Genomic DNA, 26966 nt, shown 5'->3' with positions numbered 1-26966 from the left:
AGCAATCCCAAAGTATTTATTGACGTGTTAACACTCACCAAAGCTCTCCAAAATCAAAGAAAGTGAACAATCGATGTTGATGACGTTGACGACTATGCCCGAGAGGACGCAACCTGCTCTGATATCAATTGTTGGAAATAAGGTTGCAAAGAAACACACAAAGCTTGGAGAAGGTGAAGAAGTTCAAGGCACACAACAAATAGTGTATATTGCTTAGTGGACAATGGAAAGATAAGTTACCCCTAAAGTAATGGACGTATATACAATGCACAGAAGGAAAAACACCTCCTAGTGAGTAAAAAAATGCCCTAGGGATCTAAATGTGTTCACACACACAACTACCACATGTATATGGTAACAAATACTTCGTCATGATAAACTGAAAGTCGCATGACTGAACTCTTTATATTACCTCAATTATTTGCATAAAAGTGCTAAAAAAAAAAGGTTTTGAGGAAAAAAATCAATGCACATGACACTCTATTCAAAACAATGCAAAAGGCTCTAAAAGAATATGTTGAGGTAAATTTTTGGAAGCACGTAGAATTTTGGGTAGACAAAAATATTGCAAAATGTATTCTATTTTGGTGCCAATCCAGTGTTAAAAAAATTGTTGAAAAATATGTTAGCCACCTCACAAGACTCCCCACAATAATATGTTTGCCTTGTGAATCCTCGAAGTTCGGGGTGGGGGTGCACCGGGGGGGGGGGGGGGGGGGGGGATAAAATAGTGACAGTAATTGCTACAGTGTGCATTTTACAATGAGATTGTAACAAAATCTAACATAGAACAAGTCTTCCAATCCCCTAAAATAGAAACTGATAAAACATACTCCCCAGGATGCAACGACGTAGGTCAATAAGCCAAACAAATAAATGACTGGAAACACCTCTTCGCCGGCCCAAGTAGTATCCTTGCAATACAATATACACCCAACTGGGTTACCTGGTTTACCTTTTCTACAATGGAAGATCTGCGAAGTGATGTGTCAGACAATTGAATGTCTTTCACTCTTGAATTGAAATAAGTTGACTCAGACAGCTCAGAGTTCATCACTGTTGCTAGTAAAACCCATTTGCATGTTCACCACCATTGGGTCGCAACTGTTGAGAGAACAATCTCTAAATTTATGTGTAGTAACTAAGCTCAGCTTCGTGAGGTGAGCATCTTTTGCACATTTATTTAACCCTACACTAGTTAGTCTTCTTCAACAGTGCTTCTGACCTCAGAGAAACGCTCGACACTTCAGGCTCAAAGCTTCCACAAGGATTTTAAGCATTGGAGCAGTCTTATGAGAGAATGTGAGCCTCCTTTGGAAACAAAAAATCTGCAATGCCCCGTGCACTTCATGAAAAGATGATATGTACTTTCTGATGCATGTCCCGACTGCATGTAATGCAAAGAAACATGCATGCCTCAATTTCAATGGGAGAGCATAAAAGTGTCCTCCACAGCATCTGCACTAGAGCTCGTCTTTAGATAGCTCAAGAAAAGCCATAGACCTCTCATTTGAATGCTAATGCCTATAGATCGCACAGCAGCAACGAGCTTGCTCTAATGTGAAAGTTGGACTCATCATCTCCCATATGGCCTGACCCTTTGATGCCATCAGAACTGGTGTCATCAAGGCTTGATATTACATATCAGTGGCAGCCTCAGTATTTTCGGGATCTTGTTTGCCCGTTTCCTGTCCGCCCTCCTCTGAATGTGGATCAGAAGCCTTTATGTCACCTCCCAATTTCTTCTTCCTTGAAGCTGCACGACGTGCATTCCTAAACCATGCATTTACCTGGAGATGAAAAGAAGAACAATGAGAGAATCGAGTCCGTGCATGCAATGTGTTCTCTGTGACTAATGGAATAGACATGCCATCAGCAGCTTAAGAGTGATCTCAACTTACATCTTCAAATGATACACCCAACTCACTGGATAATGTCTGCTTACATGCCTTCGAAGGGAGCTCACATCCTTGGAATGACTCTTGTAGTTTCTTCAAATTTCACAAAGAAAACCATGAGGTAAGAAGCAAACTACATTGATTGATTCGGTACTATCAAGTCGATGAAAGCAATGGAACTAAGATGATGAGCACACACTCGGTAATTTTACACATGCATTGATAACCCCATCCACAAAGACACAAACAATCACATTAAGCAAAAGCATTGGCATTTTAGAAAACACAATGAATTTTGTCAAGTAGAGTTTATTTAAAGCAGAGAAAAAGCAGATTTCATACCGCTTCTTTTCATTTCATTCTCTGGAGCTCCTCAATACCTCTCTTGTCAGCTCCTCATAAGAGCTCGGCTCAAGCATTTCCGTTGGTTTCCATAGCAGCTAAGGGGATGATGTCAAGTGTCACCAGATGATGTGACAATGCCACAAGGCTGTATGGTTGACTGAGTGGCCGCAGTATGACAGACTGATGACATGACAAAACTATGGTATGCAGCTGATGTGGCGTGTATGCCAACGCAGATGCTTTTTGTTGCCTACCCACCGTAGGGCTGCTTTTGTGAGCAGATTTCTTTGATTGGAAAAGTTTTTCTAGTATTGCTTCTGAGACTTGCTTTTCCCAATAGGAGTTAAAGAATTCACGCCAACATGCCACTTGTACTCCATTTCTGAGAGTAGTCTCTTTGAACACAGAGCGGTTGTACTATCTTGCTTCCAAAGAAATAGAGACACCTACCTTAGGATCACGGGCGATTACCTTTCTCTAAGGGGGCCCTTTTTTTTAAGGGGGGAGAGGGAGAGGGGGGGGGGGGGGGGGGGCACCACGTCCCCAGACATCAGGATGGGCACCTGCAGTTATGTCCGGCCAGTATGAACATGGCCCTTGGGTTTATGAAGTCCTATGAATAGAACTTGAGTCTCATTTGAGAGAAATCTTATGTGATCACCACACTTGGACTCTTGGCCCTTGGCAGCTCTGCCCGCACACCCATACTGGTGTGTGTTCGGTGGTATGGGACACTGACCCTTGTGGCAGAGGCTAGCCTGCTTGGCTGCACGCTCCCAAGCTCGGGGTGAGCCCGTATTGGCTCTATGGTTGGGAGGTGAGCCTGATGTCCGCTCACTACGTGTGTCTAGGTGTGAGTTTGGCTTATACCATGTCATGTGTGCAAGATGGATCCGGCGAGGGACTAACATTGGTGTCAAACCCTCCTTCCTACTCGTATGCAAGGCATGGTAATGTGCACAAAACCACTAGAGCTAATGGGGCCATGATGGCCCAGCCTGACAGGCTCTCCCACCTCTCGTATAGGGTGGTATGGGACGCTACTAGCGAGAGAGGAGTGCAACGGGGCACCCGGCACATGCCAGCTGGTGGTGGGAATTTGGTGGATTCTTTTTCACGAATTCCGGTGTCACGTGCGCACTTTACTTGCACCACGTGGACATGCTTCTGCCATGGTCTAGCATCAGTCATAGCCTAGCTTAGGACTGAGCCTGGCACTTTGTGAGCCTCTAGCAAGACGTGCATGCCCAAGCCGGTCATTTCAGCATAAGCATTTTCTACCGCGTGAACCACCTCTTATAGGTCATTTATTCATAAATGACTTTTGGAATTCTTTTAGAAATTGTGGGTTTGTTGGGAAGCTTGCCCGACCCAACATATAATTCCTATAAATGAAGACCTAGCGCTTGCAGAATCAGGTAGAGAAGCAGAAACAGCAGAGCCTCTCAAGCAACAATACCCATGCAGCAGTACCCAGCAACACTAGCGTTTTTGGAGCAGTTTTCAGCCATCGACGGCAAATCCTCGCCAAAAAGCCATCCATCACGACGGTTTTCAGATTTCAGCCCTAATGTTTTTCAGCCTCATCGTTGTTACGACACAATTTCTAGTTTTCAGCCCTAGCCATCAGCACCATATTCAGCCCTACAGATCAGCCAGCGTTTTCAGTTTTCAACCTTGACACCGCCATCGTCAACACCATCATCGTCGTCGACATCGTCATCGTCATCGTCATCGTCATCGTCATCGCAGATCCCGGACTTGACGACGACACCATCGTCGTCATCGTCGCAGTCACCATCGTCATCGTCGTCGCAGTCGTCATTGACATAGACTCCATCTGTCACAAGACGGGCACCACGTGCCAATAGAAAAGAACAGACTGAACAACTTTAAGCACTTCAAATAAGGAACTGAGAGAGAGAGAGAGAGAGAGAGAGAGAGAGAGAGACAACACGCGATACGGAGTGGCGGAATTCCTCCCTAGAGAGTATTGGCCCCAAACCTTGGCACCCCTTTCGGTATTTCTTTATATTGCATCAACACAGTACAAGCCGGTACTCCAGACTCTGCACCTTCTCCAGGAAGCATGCCAAAGAATGAGCCCTAGCCTCATATTTAAAGGCCCTTGGCTTGAAAAGCAGTTACAGTAAAAAGCCTTTAAAACTCAAAAGCTTTTGGTCCAAAAAGCAATGCCAAAAGCTACCAGCGTAATTTACGAAAATCCGTACAGCCTGCCACGTCATCAGCCAGAGCAAAACGCGAAAACCCGTACAACCTGCCACATCATCATGCTAGCGCAATCTTCGGAAATCTGCCACGTCATCAATTTTTGCGTGTGTCCGGATCCTGCTTTATTTTCTTCCTTTATGTCACTTGGGGGCCCATCGAACGGGGTCCCCATAAGTTGGTAGGACTTCTTCTGTTACTTCTTCTTCTTAGGGTTTAGGCCCCTCAGCCACAAAGGAGTTAGCTTCTCCTTTATGCTCTTTTGATCAAGGAGTTAGCTTCTCCTTTCGTCCAGATCGAAACTCTTCATATTCCGACGTAGTAAAATTAGCCATCACACCTAGACCGTACTGATCTTCCACGCGTGTCTTGATCACTAAAATTACATACCCAAGCAATCTCATCCAATTAGGAATATTCAGTAATTGGCACATCACAATGCAACACAAATGCTTACATATGCATGTTACAAGACACAACAAACAGCACCGTTGAGCACTTCCCTGAGACAAACGGTCTGCGGTATGAAGCTACTCAACGACTACCACATCACTCCCCCCGCAAATAACCTAAAAAGGTCCGGGCCATGAGCTCAGAGGACTGTACAACCAAACGCTCCCCAAACCGCAGTTTGCGTCGCTTGGAGGTTCAAACATACAACCAAACCCTCCCCAGGCATCGGCCTGCGTCGTTCGAGGTTTTCTAGCATACAACGGAACGCTCCCCAGGCATCAGCCTGGACGTTCCGAGGTTTTCAAACATACAACGAAACGCTCCCCAGGCATCAGCCTGCGTCGTTCCGAGGTTCAAACAATACCAAAACAGTATTTCTCACTTCTCTACCAGGGAGTAAAATCACCAATCATTGAAACCAGTATCAAACCAGAGTCAAACAATTCAAATCGACACCAAAATAGGTTCAAAACAGATACCATCCATTTCAAACAAATTCCAAACAAGATAAAACAGAACTCAAACTTAAAAAGCAATTTCGACATCAATCAAGCTCGAAAAGTCGATTGACTTTCCATCTTGAAACCTGCACCAAAAATTAGGGTTAGGTTCCTTCCATGAGGTCGTAGCCAAGCACAGCATGGTCCATCAACTCTTGGACAGACAGTGTTTCTTTGGCAGCGATGGTAGTCCCAAGAGATAGCAATCACACCGAACCTCCAAGGTCATCTGCTCGTGAAGAGACATCTACTAAGAGATGTCGAGAAATTTCAAGTTATAATCTGCTAGGGTTTCCATGGCAAGCATTTTAGGATACCCCACTCTGCCAGAAGTTGCACTCCGAAGGAAGATGTCAGAAACCATATAACTTCGGACAAATTTTTTTCTTGAAAGCTTGCCAAGTACTTGGAGTGTGCGGCTTGGTAGCTATAGACATCAACATTTGCATGGCACTGCTTTTGAGAAAAACAGTGACTCGAAACAAATATCGGATCCTTCTTTTTGCAAGTGATCTTAATGGCTTATGCACTGTAAGACATGAGCGGTGAAGACGGGAGCACGCCCAATGCGCGATGAAGTAAGGATGGGAATGGCTAATAAGTCCGGGTTGGAGGGCGAAGATACAATTCCAATAGCTCTGTCTGCTCTTTTGTAGGACCGGTATGCTTTCAAAAAAGCACACGCCTGATGCTCTGATACCATTATCACAAGACGGGCACCACATGCCAATAGAAAAGAACAGACTGAACAACTTTAAGCACTTCAAATAACAACTGAACTGAGAGAGAGAGAGAGAGAGAGAGAGAGAGACAACACGCGACACAGAGTGGCGGAATTCCACCCCAAAGAGTATTGGCCCCAAACCTTGGCGCCCCTTTCGGTATTTCTTTATATTGCATCAACACAGTACAAGCCGATACTCCAGACTCTACACCTTCTCCAAGAAGCATGCCAGAGAATGAGCCCTAGCCTCATATTTAAAGGCCCTTGGCCTGAAAAGCAATTACAGTAAAAAGCCTTTAAAACTCAAAAGCTTCTGGTCCAAAAAGCAATGCCAAAAGCTGCCAACGTAATTTACGGAAATCCGTACAGCCTGCCACGTCATCAACCAACGCAACACGCGGAAATCCGTACAGCCTACCACGTCATCATGCCATCACAATTTTCAAAAATCTGCCACGTCATCAGTTTTTGCGTGTGTCCGGATCCTACTTTATTTTCTTCCTTTATGTCACTTGGGGCCCCATCGAACGGGGTCCCCATAAGTTGGCAGGGCTTCTTCTGTTACTTGTTCTTCTTAGGGTTTAGGCCCCTCGGCCACATCTGTAAGTTGGATCAATTCTTTAGGCTTTGACACGTCAGCAGTTTGTTACACCATCAGTACCTCGTCGTTGACATGGACCCCATCAGTACCTCGTCGTCGACATCAAGGTAGGATCCGTACGTACGTACGGATCTGTATGGTACGGTACGTCCGTACGATACGTGCGGATTCATACTGTACAGTTTTTTTTCGCTTGGAAAGAAACCCTATTGCGGTGGCAATTTTTGGTTTGCCCTTCTTTAACCTTATCCCAACGCCTAATTTTGTACACATTTCGACACAACTTGCATCTGTAGAGCACACACGAACGTCATTGCGGTAGTGAATATAGGAGGGCAAGCAAGATCAGGAACTCGTATGAAAGCTTTGCCTTGGTTTGTAGAATAGTGAACTAATATCCTTGGAGTGATACTTCTGAATTTTTTATCAAGTACAGACCGTATTGTAGGTTTTTGGCTTTTTTTTAAAAAGCTACAAATTTTACGTACCTAACAACTCTATCCATTCGGTACTACGTACAGGTCGTACCGAATATGTACCGCACCTTACGTACCTTACCACCTTGGTCGACATCATCGTCGTCGACATAGACTCCATCAGTACCTCATCGTCGACATCATCGTCGTCGACAAAGACCCATCAATACCTCGTCGTCGACATCATCGTCATCGACATAGCCCCAGTACTACCTCAGTACCAATACCCAGCATCAATACCATCAATACCTTTAGTATCCAGCATCAGTACCCATTAGCCTCCGCATCTCAGCACTTAGTCATTGTAGTGGCATTTGTGCAAGAATAAAGAAAGTACTTGCTCTGGCAACATAGCAAGGGGGCCCTTCAGGGTTTGGGACCCGATATCCCTGTGTCGTCTCTTTTTCTCTCTCTTGTGTCTCTCTTTCTTTTAGTTCGGTTCAGTTCTTTCAAGTGAAGTAAAGCCACCCTTATGTTTGTGTGCGGAGTACTAGATCCGAGCTAAATCCTAAACACTTCCGCTACATCTGACACCTGGAGTGTGCTTTGTGTAGACGGAGTAGAGTAGTATTTTCTCTTGGTGTTGTGCTTGGTGCATGGCAGTTTTGCTAGGTGCAGCCATTTGCGGTACTGTTGTACCACGTTTTGTATAAGAGTGGCAACAGCGATCAGTGCAGCAAGAGCTGACAGTGTTCAAAGCTTGGAAGCCTATTCCTGCCGCGTTGTCTTGGCACGCGGGCGCACTGGTTGCAGGGCAGAGGCGGTACCTTCAGTGGCAGCACGTTGGTCCGTGTTGTCGGCGCGAGGGCAGTGGACTGGGGTGGCGCAAGCCCAGGGCGGTTACTCTCTGAGTGGTGCCGAGGCGGCAGGTCAAGGAGGGGACGGTTAGTTGAAGGGGCATGCTAAGTCAGTGAACGATGGCGGCGTACGCGCAGTCGGTTAAACAGCCCGTTTCATTTTGGGACTAAGGACTGAGGGTTCATTTTCTTTTAGCTGAATGGCCACCCAACTTATAAAAAGGGAGCCCTTCATTAAAAAAAGGGTGTGAATCAAGCCATCCAACTTGCCAGAAGATTTCTATGGGGTGGTAATGATCTGGGAGCAAGAGTTTCTAAGGTTGCTTGGAACATTTGCTGTATGTATAAAACCAAAGGAGGTCTGGGAGTTTTGGACATTGATAGGCTGGCAACAAAACTAGCTGCTAAATGGATCTTAAGGTCTTTGCATTCTAATGATTTCTGGGCCTGTCTACTCAGGAACACAGCTTCAAAATGTCATCTCAAGAGCTATAACGCCTGGACAGACCTTTCCATCTGGGATATCATCACAGCCCCCTTTGAAATCAAATGCCAGTCTCAGTTCATCTCAGCCAGATTCTGGAATGCTTGGCTTGACATAAAAAAGCACTGGCATTTCCCTACTAACCTTATTGCTAACCCTGATTTTCATATGCAGGTCTCAATCTGGTTTGGACAGGTACCATATAGGAAAGGCTCTGCCCTTAGTATCAGAGCACATAAGTGCTTCAAGAAAGGAGTGAAGACTTGGGAAGTCCTACATCTGCAGGGCAGACTTCTCACTCCTATTGAGATTTCTAATAAATTTTTCTTGCCCTACATCTCTCTCTCCCCTGCTGCTTGCTATTACTACTTGATTATTATACTAAGCATCTTGGGCGTATTTCCCAAGCGAGCTCCTGCTACATACTCCCGTAATTGCTCGCACATCCAAGCGTCATGGCATCACACGACGCTTCTCGGCACAAGAATGGTGCCGCTAGCACGCATCCACCCATATGGAGGAGACGCCTCTTTCTCCTCTCGATTCCACACGCACGCACGGGCTTTGTCCCGAGGGTCTTTCTCCCCCATCTTCTACCTCCGACGCATCTCTCATCGCTATAATGCAACAGTAGTTAGCAAAGATGCAGAGGCAACTTGGAGAGTTACGTGCCATGCAGGTCCCGTTTTTGTCCGCGGCCATGAGCATTTTGCCTCTTCAATCGCATCCAATCCCTTCAAAGGGGAAAAGAGGGAAGGTGAGGAGACTGCCATTGACTCATGGCTGGCAAAATGGACGGCCTACTTTGACTTGTATCATTTCATTAATGCCCAGCACATTAGTCGGATACAAATCATGTTCCAGGGCAAGGCATATGCGTGGTGGGCTGGGTTACGACCTAAGCCAACAAATTGGGCAGACTTCCAAACGGTCTTTTGCGCTCGCTTTGTGCAAGTCGATAAGATCAAGTGCTTCAAGAAGTTGTTCAAGTTGGAGATGGATAAGAAAACCCTAGACGCTTACTCACAGGAATTGAAGGACTTCGTCCACAAACAAAAGCCTTGGAGAATCCGCAAGTTATTTTGCAAATGCTCTATCTGTTTGGATTGCCACCGACTTACCAAAATGAGGTATTGTGGAATCCCATCAGTTCTCTAGAGGACATCTAGTAGTCGCCAAGAACTATGATAAAACCTTGGCGGCTTCTGGAGCTGGCCCGACGGACGGGAAAACTCCTCGCTGTGGTCCCTCCACGTCAAAATACAAGCATTCAAATGCTTTTGCAGCCGCAAGTCAATCATCGGACCTTCTGCAGAAGAAACCCAAGCATGACGGCAAATCTAAGGGAGCTCGCATGGAGGATCAAAAGAAGAACCATTGTTTCGACTGCCACCAAACCAGCCACTTCCGCGGTGACAAGGCGTGTCCAAAGCAAAAGAGAAAGCAATCTACCTCCGTACTGGCGACTACTTCGGTAAATGTCATCGACAATTCAGGTACTTTGTCTTTTTCTGATTCGGAGGTTTTTTCACGTTAATGCACGTAGCTGCTCGGGTTGTCCGTTAATAAGGCTGTCTTTGGCCCCCATGATCTTCTCCGCATTAAAGGAGAGATCAACGGCCAAACAGTGACAATCTTATTCTACAACGGCTCTACTCATAATTTTATTTCTTCTCGTGTGATACAAACACTTAAGCTTGACACGTCACCCACAGACCATCCGTATGTGGTCCGTTATGCGGAACGTCAGAGCGATCCATGATTGAGGTTGTGCCACCACTCGACCTCCAAATCCAGTGTTACCATGGAGTCTTGGACTTTCGTATCATAGGCCTTGAGCATGTAGACGTTACTTTAGGCATGCCATGGTTTTACAATAAGACAGCTTCTCTATCTATCAATTATACATCGCATACAGTTTTCTTTGAATTTACGGACATATCTACGCTAGATTTACTAGACACGCTTCCACCGTCTTGTGGGCCTGATCTTGACCATAAGATAGAACTTCTGCTAGGTAGCCATCTTGTCTCTCGGCAACCTTATAGGTTCAGCTCGAAAGAGGAAGAGACAGCTTCAAGCCTATCTTGCTAAAGGTTTTGTTGAACCTCGTAAGTCTCCGTGGGGCGCTCCGATTCTTCTCACTAAAAAGGACGGAGGAATGCACTTCTGCGTGGATTACAAAGGTCTCAACAAGGTCACCATCAAGAATAAGTATTCGTTACCTCGCATGGATGACCTTATGGAACGACTCTAGGGTGCTCGTTATTTCACCAAGATCGATGTACGTTCTGGGTACCATCAGGTATGGATACATCCGCTAGACGTCCCGAAAAACGCGCTTCGTACACAGTATGGACATTACCAATTTTTGGTTTTGTTATGAGCGCATATAGAGCTAGAAGAGAGCAAGAGGAGGCGCTCACAATGTACAAGACTTGGATTTGATGATAAGCTTTATATTGATTACAAGACTTAATACTTTATTAAGAGAGCTAGATACAAGACTTGGATTACATGACTTGAGTACAAGACAAGGCTTGATTGCAAGGACAAGACTTGAACATAAGAACTAGAAGAGGGATTTCCTCATAGGAGGCTCACAACTGGTGTTGGCAAGACTGAGGAGCTTGTGGCCCAAGACCCCTATTTATACTAATGCTTGAGGAGGTTACTTGAGGAGGTTAGGACTTTCTAGGTTCTTCTTGAGGAGGTTAGAATCTTCTAGAACCTTCTTGATCCTTCTAGTTCTTCTAGAACCTTCTGGATACTTCTTCAACTTTCTAGAGCTTTCCAGAAACTTCTAGATTCTTCCGGAATCTTCTCCAAGCTTCTGGAAACTTCTTGATCCTTCTAGTTCTTCTAGAACCTTCCTCAACTTTCTAGAGCTTTCCAAAAACTTCTAGATTCTTCCGAAACCTTCTCCATGCTTCTAGAAACTTCTAGAATCTCCTTGATACTTTTAGAATTTCTAGAATCTTCTAGATCCTTCTAGATTCTTCTAGAGCGACTGACTCTCAAGAATCCATGACATTACCCCCTCCTCTAGCGACGAGTTCCTCGAGAAGCAATGGTGTTCCTTGAGTTGGGCTTCCATGGATGTTGTTGATGGAACTCTTGGACTTTGAGAGATGCATGTTGTAGATTGTGTGCTGGTTCCCTGGTTCGTTCACTAAAATCATAGCCTTTCCAATGCACCAAGTACTGTAACCTACCACGCGAAACTCGAGAATCTAGGACTTTCTCGACCTCATATTCGTCATGTCCTTGAATCTCAACCGAAGGAGGTGGTTGTAGGGCTCTTCCTGGGATCTTAGATGTGTGACAAGGTTCTAGGACTCAGACATGAAAGACCAGATATATTTTCATGGATGAGGGCAATCGGAGTCGATAGGTGACTGGATTGACTTGACGGATAATTTTAAAAGGGCCAAGCCTTCAATAATCAAGCTTTTGACAAGGACGAGATGAGCGCAGATCACGTCGGAGGAGCCACACTTTATCCCCTTCTTTGTATTTTGGATGCTGCATGTGATGGAGATCTGCTTATACTTAGATTGAGCTTCTTTGATTCTTTGTGAATTGTAAATAATTGTTATGTAAGATGAATAGCAACTGGATTCTTGACTTGATAGTGTCTGTGAATATCCTGTTTGGGACGTTGACCATAATTAGCAAAGAATGGAGTGCGACGGGTGGAGGTATGAAAACTATTATTATAGGAGAATTCTGCTAGCGGTAGGAGCTCGACCCAATTATCCTTGTGATAATTGATAGTACAGCGGAGATACTGTTCCAAAACTTGATTTACTCTCTCTGTTTGTCCATCACTTTGTGGGTGACTGGCTGAGGAGAGGTTGATTTGTACTCCGAGTAGCTTGAATAATCTTTTCCAAAAGCTAGAGATGAATTGTGGGCCTCGAGCAAAAACTGTCATCCGGTAATCCGTGATAACAATATATATGCTGTAGAAAGAGTTTGGCCGTACCTTCGCTGGTGATGGTTTTAGTGGTTGGAATTAAGTGTGCCATTTTTGTAAACCGATCCACAACTACTAAAATGGAGTCAAATCCTTGTGACAAGGGTAGCTCTACAATGAAATCCATGGAGATGGATGACCATGGTTTGGTTGGAATGGGCAAGGGATGGAGTAACCCATGAGGACGATGACGAGGGGCCTTTGATCTATTGCAAGTGTCACAAGTGCCTACATACTCCTTGACAAGCTTCCACATTTGAGGCCACCAAAAGTCACGGGAGGGAAGCTCAATTGTCTTATTAACCCCAAAATGCCCTGCTGATGGAAGATCATGCCGTTGCTGAAGTACCTCCAAGCGTGTTGGTCCTGGCGGAATATAGAGAAGACCCTTATAGTAAATTAGTCCATAAATTTCTTGAAAGTCCTCATTAACCTCTTGTCCTTGTAGTTGTTGTCTAATATTCTGAGCAAGTGGGTCTTTGGCAATTTGCGTCTTCACCTTAGAAAGAAAAGTAGAATCTTCAGGAGCTTGGCTCATGGTGGCGTTTAGCTTAAGTTGCTCAGCTTTCAAAATCATTGACTCTTGTTGATCAAATGCTGCGTCGCCTTCTCTAGATGCAAGGTAGTATCTTCTTGATAAGGCATCTAGTGTCACAAGGACGTGGCAGTTATTAACCATGTCACACAGATGTGGCAACTGCTAACCTTGGTTGTTGGTTTCTTTCCAATGGGGTTTATTTTATTTGTTTTGAAACACTCTTTTTGAAGTAGCAAACGGTCAGACATTGTATTGTCAATGTGAACAGTAGATTCACCCGCAGACGGGAAGTGGTCAGCACCGGAATTCGTATGGTAAGAGGATGTCTAGGCTCAGAGCAAGATCATATAGGTCCCCCCGTCGCACTTAGCAAGTTGGTGGATACTAGGAAGTGAACTTAATTAAGGCGTAAAGTCAAGGTGGGACTACCAACAAAAAATATCCGACAGTTGGGCCACATTGCACTTTTGGATGTGGTCCCAATGAGGATAGATGGTCAGAAGACCAGTGGGAGCCCAACGAAAGCATCTCCTAAAATTTAGGGAACTGCTATTTTGGGCCGTGAAATCTGTTCGCGTCATTACCTCCGGTATGACTAGGGGAACATTTTATAACTCTGCCGCGAAGTCAACTGACGCGTCGGTTGGGATATTTTTAAGCGGCGAACCCAAAACGGAAAAATGCTTGTAAATGCGCCAAGTGTCACATTTTCAAGGACTTGCCTCTTCCAGAAAAATGGGCGCTGAATTTTTAAGCTGGGATGAGCCTCCTTTTGCATTGGTCACAGGTTAAGAGCTATGGAGTGCTTCCTTTCCCTCTCATGTACAGTGTGGTGCTAGGAGTGATGCCCTGCACACTACACACTGCTCTCTCTCTCCCCTACGTGCAGTTATGTGATGCCCCACAAGAGGGCTACTCATTCGATTGATGTACAGTTGTGTGGGTTCATGCTTTTGTGCTGAGGCAAGAGCCTCCTTGAGCAGGAACAGGGGTAGCTAACTGCTGCTCCAAAGCAGGCACTGGTGAGGGTCATAACCTCACCGTACAGGTGCAAAATCAGCGCTGTGTATGCGCTGTAAATTCACTGTTTTTCAGCCATACGGACGCCAGGACCATTGGGAATCGTGCCCCACTGGCAGAGGACATTTAGGGGACTGTTTGGGGCTGAAAACAGGGCAAAAACCAGTAAATACAGCGTGCTGAATTTACTGTTTTTGGGCAGGAAACAGAGGGTATACGCCAGTGCAAGTGAGTTCTAGCAGGGGAATTGGTTTCGCGCAAATTTTGGGGCTGTTATGCTGCCGAAATTTGGCCAAATCAAATGGTATCTAGGTGGATACATGTGAAGGATTCCCATGACCTTACCTTGTAATTTTCCCTCCTAAAGAATAAAGAAATACCGAAAGGGGTGCCAATTTTGGGGCCTACAGGTTGTCGGTGTCTGCTCGGAGCATTCTAGCTGCCGAGCCGTTTGTGTATTCAAGTGTTAGTTCCCGTCGCAGGTTCTCTTTGTAAAGTGCTTTGTGTGTGAGTCTAAAGTAAAGAATTTCGGGTGAAAGCCAACGCCTACCGCCCTACGGGCCGGTTTCATGGTTCCATTGCCGGGATATCAATCACTTTTTCCTCAAAGAGTGAGCCTGGATTGTTCAGGGTAAAGACACACAGTGCACAAACACGGGGATTACACTATGGCCGACAAGGGGAAGGGAATTATGGAAGAGGGTTCCTCTTCAAAGGACAGGTAGGAGATTCCTACGGTTTTTGAGATTGGCGAGAGCTCACGGCCACGTCAGTCTGTACCTCCTGTCAACGTGAATGTCCCTCCAGTAGTACAGGGCTTTATGACATGGCAACTTGAGGATGATGCGTTCAAGACTCAGTTAGTTGCCGCGGTGAATGTCTTTTCGCAGCTGGTGCAGAATCCGAGGTTTATGGAATTCTTGCAAGCGCCACCAGTGCAACAGCAAAATAGGCAACCTACGCCACGTACGGAGCTTGTTGATGCTCAAGCCCAGGTACTTCATGTGGCGCAGGAGGAAAGGGAACACTCGCATGTTGCGGAGTCGGGGGCTCCAAAGCAGGTTCCTCCCGTGCTTGAACAGGTGGCTTGAACGCCTATTCCACAGGTTATGCCAGTTCAGCCCGCCACCTTTAAGAGCCAGCATGCTGTCTTGAATGGACAGGGAGCTGGATACCAGGCTATGCACTCAATTTTTCCACCACCCATGGTACATCCTGGGTATTTCGGGGGTGGATCAGTGTTCCAAAGTATGGCTGGTTATGCGTCTGGAAGTCAGCCATACATGCCAGGAACAATGTTCGGGGGTATGCAAGGCATCATGCCAAACCCCATGTATGGTAGTATCGGCATGCAGCAAGGTTTCCACTGCAACCAGGGCCAATTTGGGGTGCCACAGGCTCATTTTGGCATGGCTGGTTTTTTTGGACAGCAGCCAGATATCGCACCTCCGACGCAAAATGTGAATGGCCAACACGTGCCGATCATGCCCAGTACAGTGCCCATGTTGCAGACCATTCCGTATGACAATTTGGGGGCACTAGAGAAGCCGAAGGCTTACAAAGAAGGTGGTGCAGCGGTGAAGTTCAGTACCTTCAGTGGTTTCGAGGACAAGACAAAGGCACTCACTTTCCTCCAACAGTTTGATACAGCTTATGCGGGAGGGAATTTTACAGAGGCCTCGAAGGTCAGGAAAGCTGCCACTTTCTTAAAGGACAATGCGCTTACATGGTGGACGACATTGTTAATGCAAGGACAGGCACCCGCCACTTGGGTTTACTTCAAGCAAATGTTTGCATCTGCTTGGCTATCAAATGAATTTGAAGCCGATGTCCTGACAGATTGGCACCAGCTTACGGCAGCTTTGTGCAAGAGCTTGCTGGAGTACAATAGGAGGTTTTCTAAAGCATTACTCTCAGTGACCTCCTACAGATTTGTGCCATTGACAGAGCAGATAGAGAAGTACTGTTGTGGGCTGCCTAAAGGGCTTCGCGATTACTGTACAAAGAACAGAGTGGCTACCCTTACTCAGCTTATGGAAGTTGCGAACACTGGTCTTGCCTTGTTGAAAGGAGAGGACAGTGGATTTCCGAGCAGTGACAAAGGAGGGCAGCAAAAGAAAAATTCAGCGAAGAAGCCCTTTGCGAAAACGGCTCCTGATGCGTCACAGGGGTCAAAAAAGGCCACCAAAGATGAGGATTCAGCCGGGACTTCTGGAGCGCAGGCAAAGAAACAGAAAAGGAAGCCTTTTGTGCGCAAGTCGCTCGAGGAAAAGAAGGTCCTAATGGCTGAGAACAAATGCTTTATATGCGAGCAGCCTGGTCACTTCTCTATCAATTGTCCACAAAGGAAAAGGCCAGCTGACTCAGAGGATAAAGAAGACCAGAAAGGCAAGAAGCCAAAACCCACGGCTGGTTTAGTGCCAGACATGGTGGGTGACAGGCCCAGCAAAGATGCCAGTGAGTTATGCATGGGTAAAGTTAGGGATCAGACGGCACTCATCTTCTTTGATCCAGGTGCCAAAGCCAACTTTATCTCACCAGAGTTAGCTATGAAGCTGGGCATCAAAGCTGAAGAGATGGGGTACACAGCAGAGGCAAGGTTGGTATGTATTGGCCACTCAGAGTGTGTTACTCCCATCATTGGAAAACTGCGTCTGCATATTCAGTCGTATGTGGACACTGAAGAGTTTTACATCATGCCGCTGGAAGGTTGTGACGCCTTGTTGGGGATCCCGTGGATGTTCCGAGTGCATGGAGTCTTGGATGCCTACAACAAAAAGATCATTGTACAGCATAGGGGCAAAACTCACATCTTGGATGTAAAGCTTAAAGGAGAGTCGGTCCCTATTGTATCTGCTTCTGCTATCACTTCAGTAATAAAGAATCATCTTTCTGTGTACTTGATTTTTGCACGTGATGTCTCAGATAGTGATCAGTCAAATTCATCTGTGTTAGATAAAGAAAGGTCAGCAGTTTTGCAAAAGTTTAGTGACTGTTTTTCTGATTCATTACCGTTGCAATTGCCGCCAGAGAGACCTGAGGACCATCGGATAGATTTGGTGCCAGGGTGTAGCCCACCAAATAGACCTCCCTACAGGGTTAGTGCGGCGCAGCAGAAAGAGATTATGGGCCAGGTTGAGGAGTTATTAGAGAAGGGGCTGATTCAGCCTAGTTCTTCACCCTTTTGCTCCCCAGTGCTCCTAGTGCAGAAGAAGGATGGCTCATGGCGCATGTGTATTGATTACCGTGCGTTGAATAAGAATACCATCAAGAATAGGTTTCCTATTCCTCGCATTGATGATATTCTTGATCGTTTAGAGGGTGCTGCAATTTTCAGCAGGATAGACCTTAAGAGTGGGTACCATCAGATTCGTATAAGGCCAGAGGATGTGCACAAGACTACGTTTAGAACGACATTTGGTCTTTATGAGTTTCTAGTGATGCCGTTTGGGCTAACAAATGCTCCTGCCACGTTCAACAGAATGATGGACCGGATTTTCTGCTCGCATCAACAGTTTGTTGGAACGTTCTTCGATGACATGATAGTGTATTCGAAGAATGAAAGGAGCATAGGCGTCACTTGACCATTGTGTTCGAAGAGCTGCGCAGTCACAGGTTATTTGTCAATCCTAAGAAAAGTGAATTCTTCCGTGAAGAGATCCACTTTCTGGGCCACATAGTCTCAAAGGATGGTGTTAGAATGGATCCCGCAAAGGTTGAAGCTATCAAGACATGGCCAGACTTGAAGACTGTGCACGATGTCAGGAGCTTCTTGGGATTGTGTTCCTACTATAGAAGGTTTATCAGAAATTTTGCAGAGATAGCATCGCCTCTTCACGCATTGCAAAAGAAAGAGATCACTTTCAAATGGACCCAAAAAGAGATTTCAGCTTTTAGTCTCTTTAAGGAAAAGTTGACTTCAGATCCAGTTATTGTTTTGCCAGATCTTAGGAAGTCATTTGTGGTCCAGTGTGACGCGCGTGGCAGTAGCATCGGAGCAGTGCTAATGCAAGACGGACGGGTAGTAGCTTATGAAAGCCGAATTTTGCAAGGGCCAAAGAGGACTATGCAAGTCTATGAGAAAGAGCTCTTGGCCGTGATTCATGCACTTTCTAGCTGGAAGCACTACCTCTTAGGTGCTGATTTTGTTGTCCAAACAGATCATCAGACCTTGCGATACTTCTTGACACAGTCAAAGTTATTCGAAAAGCATATGCGATGGGCAAACATTCTTTCCATGTTCCACTTCCAGATTATGCATGTGGAAGGCAAGAAGAATGTTGTGGCTGATGCGTTATCAAGAAAGCCACAAATTTCAGCTGTGTCAATTCCTTATCATCATGAGTTAGATGACATGAAGGAACAGTATACTGCTGATGAAGATTATGACCCGAAACCACCAATTGCCATTGGATTCAAGGGGATCCAAATGTGATTGGTAGCCGATTTCTTACACGATATGCAAGAAATGCTTCAGATCGCGAAAGAGAGCATTAAGACGGCATAAGGTCGTGCCACTTTTTATGCCAATCAGCATTGGCAACCCCCCGAACTCTTGGAGGGCATGTGGGTGTACCTTAGGGTACCAGAGGACTCCGAAACGATCCGAACTAGCGTTATTGTGGTCCGTTTCAGATCACGAAGAAGATAAGTGGGCTTTTCTATAAGTTGGCCCTACCTCCAAGCATTGTTGTTCATCCCGTGTTCCATGTGAGTTGTCTAAAAGAACGGCTAGGGCAAGATGACTTGGTAATTCCTCTAAGCAAGTCCCGAACTTAGAGGACACCACTCGTTACATTCCACTTGAACCCAAACTGGTCCTCGATCAAAGGGTCCGCAAGTCTTGCCAGACTTCGTACCCCGAATATTTGATCAGGTGGAAGCATCGTCCTGAGTCCCAAGCCACATGGGAGTCTGTTAGATCGTTAAGGAATCGTTTCCCCGGCTTTATAACCGAGGATATTGTTGAGGACAACAATTAAAAATAAGGGGATAAGTGTTACGTCCCCAGACATCAAGATGGGCGACTGCAATTATGTCCGGCCAATATGAACATGACCCTTGGGTTATGAAGTCCTATAAATAGGACTTAGTCTCATCTGAGAGACATCTTGTGTGATCACCACACTTGGACTCTTGGCCCTTGGCAGCTCTACCCGTACTGGTGTGGGTTCGATGGTATGGGACACCGGCCCTTGTGGCAGAGGCTAGCCCGCTTGGCTGCAGGCTCCCAAGCGTATTGGCTCTATGGCTGGGAGGTGAGCCTCATGTCCGCTCACTACACGTGTCTAGGTGTGAGTTTGGCTTGTGTCATGTCGTGTGAGGGGACTAACGGGGAGAAGGGGGGGGGGGGGGGGGGGGGGGGGGGGGGGGTTTACAAATGGACGACATGGCATGACTGCAATAGACCTAAAGAGAGGGACAAAGTCAATCTACATAAGCATTGAGACGGAGGGTCAAAATCTCGTCGTAAGGATACATGAATTGCGGCTAAGTTTGCATCAGTTTTTGTGGCCGGAAATCGGATGCTGACGTGGTAAGTCGTATGGACAGGTGACACAGCAGCCTAATGTCAGTGAGGAAATCGATATGACATTTTCTAGCTTCTAGGAAGTTCCAATTATTAAAAGCCGACGCTTTTAATCTTGTAAAAGCAAGCAAAGTGCCTATTTGACACTTGGAGGAATGGTGAGTGCATGGTAGCACGGGCATCTTGAAGAATTGGAACAGGGAAAATCTAGGCACAACTTTTGCCAAGATTAAGGTGTCACAGAAAAGGAAGCGTGCACTTAAATAGTGTAGGAATCTTTGACGGAACAGTACTTGGAAAATATTGCAGAAAGAGAATACGGCACTAGGGACCAGAAGATGGGCTGGTCCCCCCCTTGAGGAGATTTTTCTATTAATACTAAACTTTTACAAACACATTAACCGGATCAGCTTGCATTGTTCTCTATCCCACTCAAATGCATAAAAATGCATGTATTCATGAGCCTATTGGCTGAAAGTTGTCGTAGTTGTAGCCGGTATGTCTTGTTTCATTCTGTAGTCTTCTTGGCGGGGAGCGATATCTAATGTTAATTATTCGCTTATGGATTCTCTAAGCGAGAACGTCTCAGCTGAAAACTGCTTCTAGAATTCGTCAGAGTAATAAAATTTGTGTGGACAGCCGGTACTGCGCTTGTTTGAGTGGACGAGTCACGCACACAAGCTCCTATTCACCGCAGCTTTATAGTCTCTGCACAACCTTCACAAGAGCCTGGGGATGAAACCGTTCGGGGGGAAAAGTGGGGGGGGGGGGGGGGGGGGGGGGGAGAGAGAGAGAGAGAGAGAGAGAGAGAGAGGTGGGGCTGAAGTTTGAACTGAGTTGAGAGAGAATTCTATGTGCGTGTGTGTTATCAGCTTCTACTGCCGATAGAACCTTCAGCAGGGAGCGCTACCCTTCTTATGCTCAAACGTGTCAGTTTCTTGCGAGACGGTGCTACATGTGGCAAAGGAAGAGCTCTTAAAATTTCATATGCTGGCTTGTTGCTAAAACTTAAGCCACATGCTGTTTTTTTAATCTTCTTTTAATGTTATTAAATTTGACCACTTTCATATTGACCGGCCACTCTTTTTAAAAAGTTTTTAAACCTTAGGCTTAAAAATGAGTGGTAAAATATGGGTTTCTGGCCACTCAAAAGCATGTTTAACTCTGCTGCTTCTACACTTCTTCCGACTCAAGTCTGCCTACACTCGTCGAGACATTTACACTCCATCCGGCCCGCCACTTTCTTGGGCAACCATAGCAAAAATATTGAATTGTGACTTTTCTAAGCAACTTGGGAACATTATCGTATTCATGTGTTTGTTCTGATGTGTTTTGCATTGCGTTTGACTATTGTTCTACTTATCATACTATCCGGACACCTATAAATTTCCACATGGCACATTGCGAAAAATTTACTAGTCTATTTAAATTAAAGTACCAATAATTCATAAATTTGTTCGGTGTGCACAAAAATCTTTTTGATTCTCTTTAGTCTTAGCTAATAATATTACATATAAGGAGGCTTTGCAGACGTCTCAAGAATAGCACAAGAAAGTAGCACACAAGCATCGTCGCTATTTGAAGGAAGGGGTTGGGTGCTTAAGTTTGAGGAGGCACAACTAAGAAAGATGAAGAGTAAGGAAAAGCTTTATCCAAAAGCTTAATATGAGATATGGGCCCTTCCAAGTCATTCAAGGGTGAGGTGCAAGAGCCTAGAGGACAGGGAGCCAGAGTAGCAACCTAAGGTAGAGGAAGTAGAGAAGATTCTTATAGCTGAGCAAATCCTAGCGCACAAGGAAAGGAGAGTGAAGGGTAAGCTAGTGTAACGGGACAGGCACTACGTGCCAACTGAAAGAAAAAAGTGAACATACTTTTAGACACTTCAAAATAACTAAATTGAAAAATTCACACGACACGAAGTGATGTAGTTCCACCCCCAGAGTGCATTGGCCCCAAACTGCGGCGCCTCTTTCAGTATTTCTCTGTATTGCTCCAAGAGGTTACAACACTTGCCGCTCAGCTAAGCATCTCCCATAGGTAAAATGCCAGAGTGTGAGCCCTTAGTACATTTTTTAAGGCCCTTAGCAATCCAAAAGCAATGTACATGAAAAATAGGAGTTCTAAAAGCATCTAGTCCCAAAGAAATGTGAGAGTGCACGTGTGCGGAAGCGTGAGAGAGAGAGAGAGAGAGAGAGAGAGTGAGAGAACACAAACGCTAGAGATGGTGAAGAGGGGGCGATCAACCCCCCATGACTACCATGAGCAGAAGATCCAATACACAATAACCAGATGATGGAAGTGAGGTACATGGAAGTGGGTACCCCCCTGGCCCCATAAATAGGTGCCCAAGGGGAGGTAGGGCAATGCCTGGAAAAATCCCCACGACCCAACAGAAAAATGATATATGGAAATATATGTGGGCGCCGGGACAAAAGTGGGCGGCCGGCCCCAAACTCGGGCGGCCAGACTAGGAGCAACATAGGCTATGGGTGGCCAGCCCGGAGACATACTAGTCGTACATGTATGCCCTAGACCTGTGAAGCAACAGAGTGGTGTAAGTCTAACACCCCCTCTCAGCACCAGATGCTGAACTGTACATAGTAACAGGGAATGGCCGATTTCAGGTCTCCGTTCCTCGTTCCCATTCCAAGTTCCCATTCCGAATCCCCGTTCCGTGTTTCAAACGTGAGTACCCGTAACAGGGCATGGCATTTTGTTCGGCGTTCCCGTTCCGCGTTCCCGTTCCGGTTTCCCGTTCCTGGTAACTATGGCTGAACAAACCCGCATGAAGCCAAAGATGTGAGGCAAATGATGAAGATGTCTGTTGAGAGTCCACTAAAGGACAACACTCTGGCGAGTGTAGCAACAATCTGGGGTGTACCGACCGCCAAGAGATCTCCATGGTAAAGTGTCGTCACGAGCAGTGTAGCAAACTATTGTACTCCATCGATACAGGGTGAAGATACTGCGTGAAGGTCCCGAACTAAGTGTGAAAACAACTCCTTGTCGTAAAAGAAGTGCCAATAGTCCTGCAAGTGTCATGCCGGTGGTCCGTGCGGTCTCTTAGTGACTGTTGCAGTACACGGTAATTTCGACATCTGCTTGATCATCTACGGGTGTATGATCCTTGGGAGATCCATTCATTTCAGCCATCATTTGGCGGTTGCACACTCCACAAGGGATGGTGACTTGTGGTTTGCTATGGACACACCTATGCACTCATCAGAGGAGTTCACACAAGATATGGCCATGCTCATAGCATATGGGATTCTGACTTTTCCAGAGAAGACACCACCATCTTTGGTGGACAGACACTTACCACTTGATCTAGACACGTCAGATCACTTGCTTACACAGGAGCATCTACATGGACTTAGGGAGAGGATCTTAGATCTCTTCTTGGACAGGTTCATTGCCTGGATCTACAGACTGGAGTGGGACATCAATGCTTTGGACTCTCTTGGAGAGTTTACACGCGAGATGCGGGAGATCAGGCATCTCGCGACTACATCCGGAGTCACCCGAAGCTTGGCTTGGATGGTAGTGCAGTTGCTCTTCTACACTCCTGATCATTTGGATTGCTACCTTCAGAGTTGCTTACACTCACCCTCGTAACCTTACAGTAGACTTATCCCCCGACCCGGGTAGTAGGCCACTCCCAGCTCATTCACATTGAGAGCCACACCGAGTTGCAGTTTGGTGGTGTTGTTGGCGCGGATTATGTTTAGGTTGACACCGGAGGATTGGAGGTAGGAGATACAAGCAAGACCGCGCAGACATCTTAGCCTGGCCTTTCCTCTTCTCAAGGATCTTCATAGCGCAGACTACTCAGTCTGGCTTCCCTACTTCTACAGGATGATTACGATGCAGACAGCTTGTGTGACCACACCTCTTCTCAGAGGCCCTTCATAGCACAGATTGTTGAGTCTGGCTTTCCCCTCATCTTGGATTACCCTACCTACTGATAGGACACCATCCGGTGGTGGTCCATGCTGTCTCCCGGTGATTGTTGCAGCTTACGGTAGCTTCTACAGTGCAGACTGTTTAGTCTGGCTTTCCTTGATTCGGAGGAGTTTATGGCGCCGATTACTACATCTGGCCTTTGTGGAGTTTTACACAGCTTAGCCACCTGGCCACCTTGGGTTGCAGGTTCATGCATTGATAGGCTTCCGGTCATTCTCATGACCGTTCTTGGGCTTTTCATTTTCTCCAAACGGTTTGACTACAGACACCATAGATCCCAAGAGACCTTAAAGATCTATCCAACGAGGTGAGTTGAACGCAAGACCTATTATTCAAAAGCACTTGGGTGATAGAAACGTTGTATCATTTTCCTCTTCTTATTATCACACACACACACCAAGACACGCACCCGAGAAGAAGAGAATTTTTAATGTTGTAGAAAACTATTCCAAGAGACCTTGATGATCTATCCGACGAGGTGAGTTGAACTCAAGAGCTGTTATTCAAGAGGGAAATAGCATAACCAAACTATCTATACCATTTTCCTCTTCTTATTAGCGCGCACAGACACACCCGAGAAGCTAACGTCTTAGGAAACTAGAGAGTGTTAATGTGTGTGCATGCAAGTGCATAATCGTCTATGGTACAAACAAGAGAAGTCTGAAAGAAGAGATTACCACAACCGCTTCTTTTGATAACTTGCTTGAGCTTTTTCTTCCTTGAGACACACTGGAACCTCCTAGGTCTTGGCCTGCCTGCACCTTTTTTCGCTTTTCAGGAGCAGGTCTCTCTGTGCTGCCAGTTGATCCTTTAGACTGTTTTATCTTTCCAAAGTCCTCATCTTCGCTTGAGTCATAGTCAGATGCATTAGCTCCATACACTTCCTGCAACAACAGTTGGGTCCCCACAGTAAGGGAAGAGTAATATACTCAGCAGATAGCTACCTAATAAACAAAGCTTGCTCCTTTCAATCACAATAACTCACATATATGTTATTATATACCCAAATGCATCCAGGAAAATTTCCAAATTTACGAGTAAAGACAAGCTGCAGCTTAGAGACTCATGGTAGTCCCCATCATCCAAAGTATATTGACTCACAACATAACCATCAGCTCCATACCACAATGACCAAAATGTAAGCCAATCACATAAATAAAGTAGATTAATAGTGCAGAATTGGTTAAAGCTTGCAAGTTACTGAAACAGACTTCAAATTACGCAAACGTACTGTGAGCTCTTGCATCCACATCCCCAAGAACATCTAATTTGCTATTACCAAACCAAAGTCAGTGACGAGTGATAGCATTCATCTAGGATAACTCACTAACATCATAGAGCTGCTTGTAATCAACATCTGGCCGCTGCCGTTTGCCTGTGACCAAAACTGTATCATCAGTTTCTATTTGTTCTTCTACCATTTCACTAGCTGTGCCATCTTCATCGTCTTCAAAGAGAGGCCCCTTTCTGGCTTTCGAGGTTCCTGCAAACTCGTCAAAGAATTCAACCTCTGACCCACTATCGCTTGTATCTGAATCGGAGTCAGAGACTGAATTTGAGCTGGAATCACGATCTGACCCGATCTCTTTCCCAGATTCGCCTGGCTCTGCAGGCTTTGCTTTGTCAGGATTATAGTCATCATCCTCAGAATCCTCTGAAGGCCACTCTACTTGAAATCCAAGAAGATTATCACCAGCACTTGCATCCTCAACTTCTGCAAACACTTTCTGCAAATGTACGGAAAAGCTAGCACCTCTTAAAAGAGTACCTTGAAGTTCTCAAAATTTTCAAAATAGTAAGAAACGTAATCAGAAAGTTTCAACGTTATGCACAACTCGACGCACAAGTTGCAAGCCACCTACCTCCCAGCTATCCTCTACTTTGAAGTCAGTACCAAAATTGTCATTGATAGCATCCAAGCACTCAAACTTGGAGTCACAAACTGGGCACAGCCAACCATCATCTCCAGGAGGGACTGCAAGTATAAGCACTCTCGTTTACCATTATTGCACATAAAAGCCACAACAAATGTGTAACCTGCATCTGTTTTATAGAGTGTTGTTTCTTACTGTCTTCTGTTCTTAAAGGTGGATCCAAGCAAAACTGATGGAATGCACGGTTACAAGCACCATCACATAAAATGATATCATTCTCCGGATAAACCTCTTTTGATTTGCAAATAGCGCAAAAAATCTGGAAACAAATATAACATATTGCACAATGGCATCCGAAATTGAAGCTCCAAGACCAGAGGGTAGTTACTTTTCAAACTTACAGCCCACAAACGGAAATGAAAAGCGAGCTGCGATCATGTATGAAATAACAGACCAGACATCTTACATCATCAAAATAGATTTGTCCATCATCGTCAAAGGCACTTTCCTGAATAGAGCCTACCAAACTTAAGGTATGAAGTTTTTCTAGTTCTTGCCGAATCTTGACTTTGCTCTGCAAAATCTGGGCCTCTGCCCGCTTTAACTCTTGCTCGGGTCTTATTTTTTCAACACTGCACAAAAAGACCTACATTAGAAAAGTTACCATACAAAACATCAGCCACAAAGGCCCTCCTCTTCTTTGTCGCTGCCCTCATTATGTTTTCCCCTAGCATTAATGTACAAGTGCCCCCACAACACAAAATAAACCACTATCGGGCCTTTGTTACCTCTGTCCTTTCCATCCATCAGCAGAATACGCATCAATCAAGCTCTGCTCTCGCATTATGATAGTCATGAAATATTTCACTCGCATCTTGATTTTAGTAGCATCATCTTTCACAGAAGCATTCTTGGGCTTCTGGTGTTTCCTCTGCTTTTGGGCATCAGAGGTCGAGCTGCTTTTGGCATCAGGAGGCGATGCTTTCTGCTGTGGAGTTTGAGAGCGCAACCATCGCACCAGACTACTCTCAGGACCGACCTTGTCGCCGGCCTGCGTTGAAGAGCTTTTGGGGCCTTGCTTGTTGCGAGCTCGAATCTCCTTCTTGATACTCGACATAGAAGCAACAGCTGCAGCACAAGCAGCAAAGATTTGAGTGACGACTCCGGCGCTTCACATGCAGCTCCCAAGCTCTCGTGGCGAATTTCAAATTTTGCTCTCCTCAGCAGGCAAGTGTAGAGCCATTTTGGCAAATTCAAAAGCGTTAATGTACAACTAAAGACGAGGTTTTGTTTAACCAAACCAAACCAAATGATCACGCCAATGGATTAATCTTTATGCAATATTAAATGTGGTCCCTTGAACGTGTCAAAAAGAAAGAAGAAACAAGCTAGACAAGTCATAATAAAAATCCTTAACTAATAAATTGCAAATTCAATCCATATCTTAGTCCCAGTATTTGTTTTCACATTTTGACAATAAGCATATACTTTGTGTGAGGACCACTTGCACCATTGATTGATGATATACCTAGCTTATGAATTTTTATCAATTAAG

The 26966-nt window shown here is 45.4% G+C and overlaps 1 protein-coding gene across 1 annotated transcript; it reads right to left on the bottom strand.

Moving 5' to 3' along the window:
- Window positions 1-781: 781 nt before the first annotated feature.
- On the bottom strand, window positions 782-26668 carry LOC147452092 (pathogenesis-related homeodomain protein-like). Its single transcript, XM_086517890.1, has 8 exons — window positions 26200-26668; window positions 25878-26043; window positions 25607-25730; window positions 25400-25512; window positions 24869-25264; window positions 24215-24421; window positions 1902-1991; window positions 782-1790 (listed from the first exon to the last, which is right to left on the bottom strand). The coding sequence occupies exons 1-8, from the start codon at window positions 26526-26528 to the stop codon at window positions 1638-1640; spliced, it is 1578 nt and encodes a 525-aa protein (XP_086374016.1). The 5' UTR covers window positions 26529-26668; the 3' UTR covers window positions 782-1637.
- Window positions 26669-26966: the final 298 nt, after the last annotated feature.

This window comes from Adiantum capillus-veneris, chromosome 8, assembly GCF_014529385.1.
Source record: "Adiantum capillus-veneris isolate H3 chromosome 8, ASM1452938v2, whole genome shotgun sequence".
Taxonomy (NCBI): domain Eukaryota; kingdom Viridiplantae; phylum Streptophyta; class Polypodiopsida; order Polypodiales; family Pteridaceae; genus Adiantum; species Adiantum capillus-veneris.
The sequence above is the reverse complement of the archived record's forward strand: the minus strand, read 5'-3'. Positions and strand labels throughout refer to the sequence as shown.

Bases quoted from the DNA above. Each gene is read 5' to 3' on its own strand.
- LOC147452092 (XM_086517890.1), bottom strand. From the start codon at position 26,528: ATGTCGAGTATCAAGAAGGAGATTCGAGCTCGCAACAAGCAAGGCCCC. The intron at 25,265-25,399 runs GTAGGTGGCTTG...GTACATTTGCAG, and splicing joins AAGTAGAGGATAGCTGGGAG to AAAGTGTTTGCAGAAGTTGA. The intron at 1,791-1,901 runs GTAAGTTGAGAT...TTTCATCTCCAG, and splicing joins TGGGTGTATCATTTGAAGAT to GTAAATGCATGGTTTAGGAA.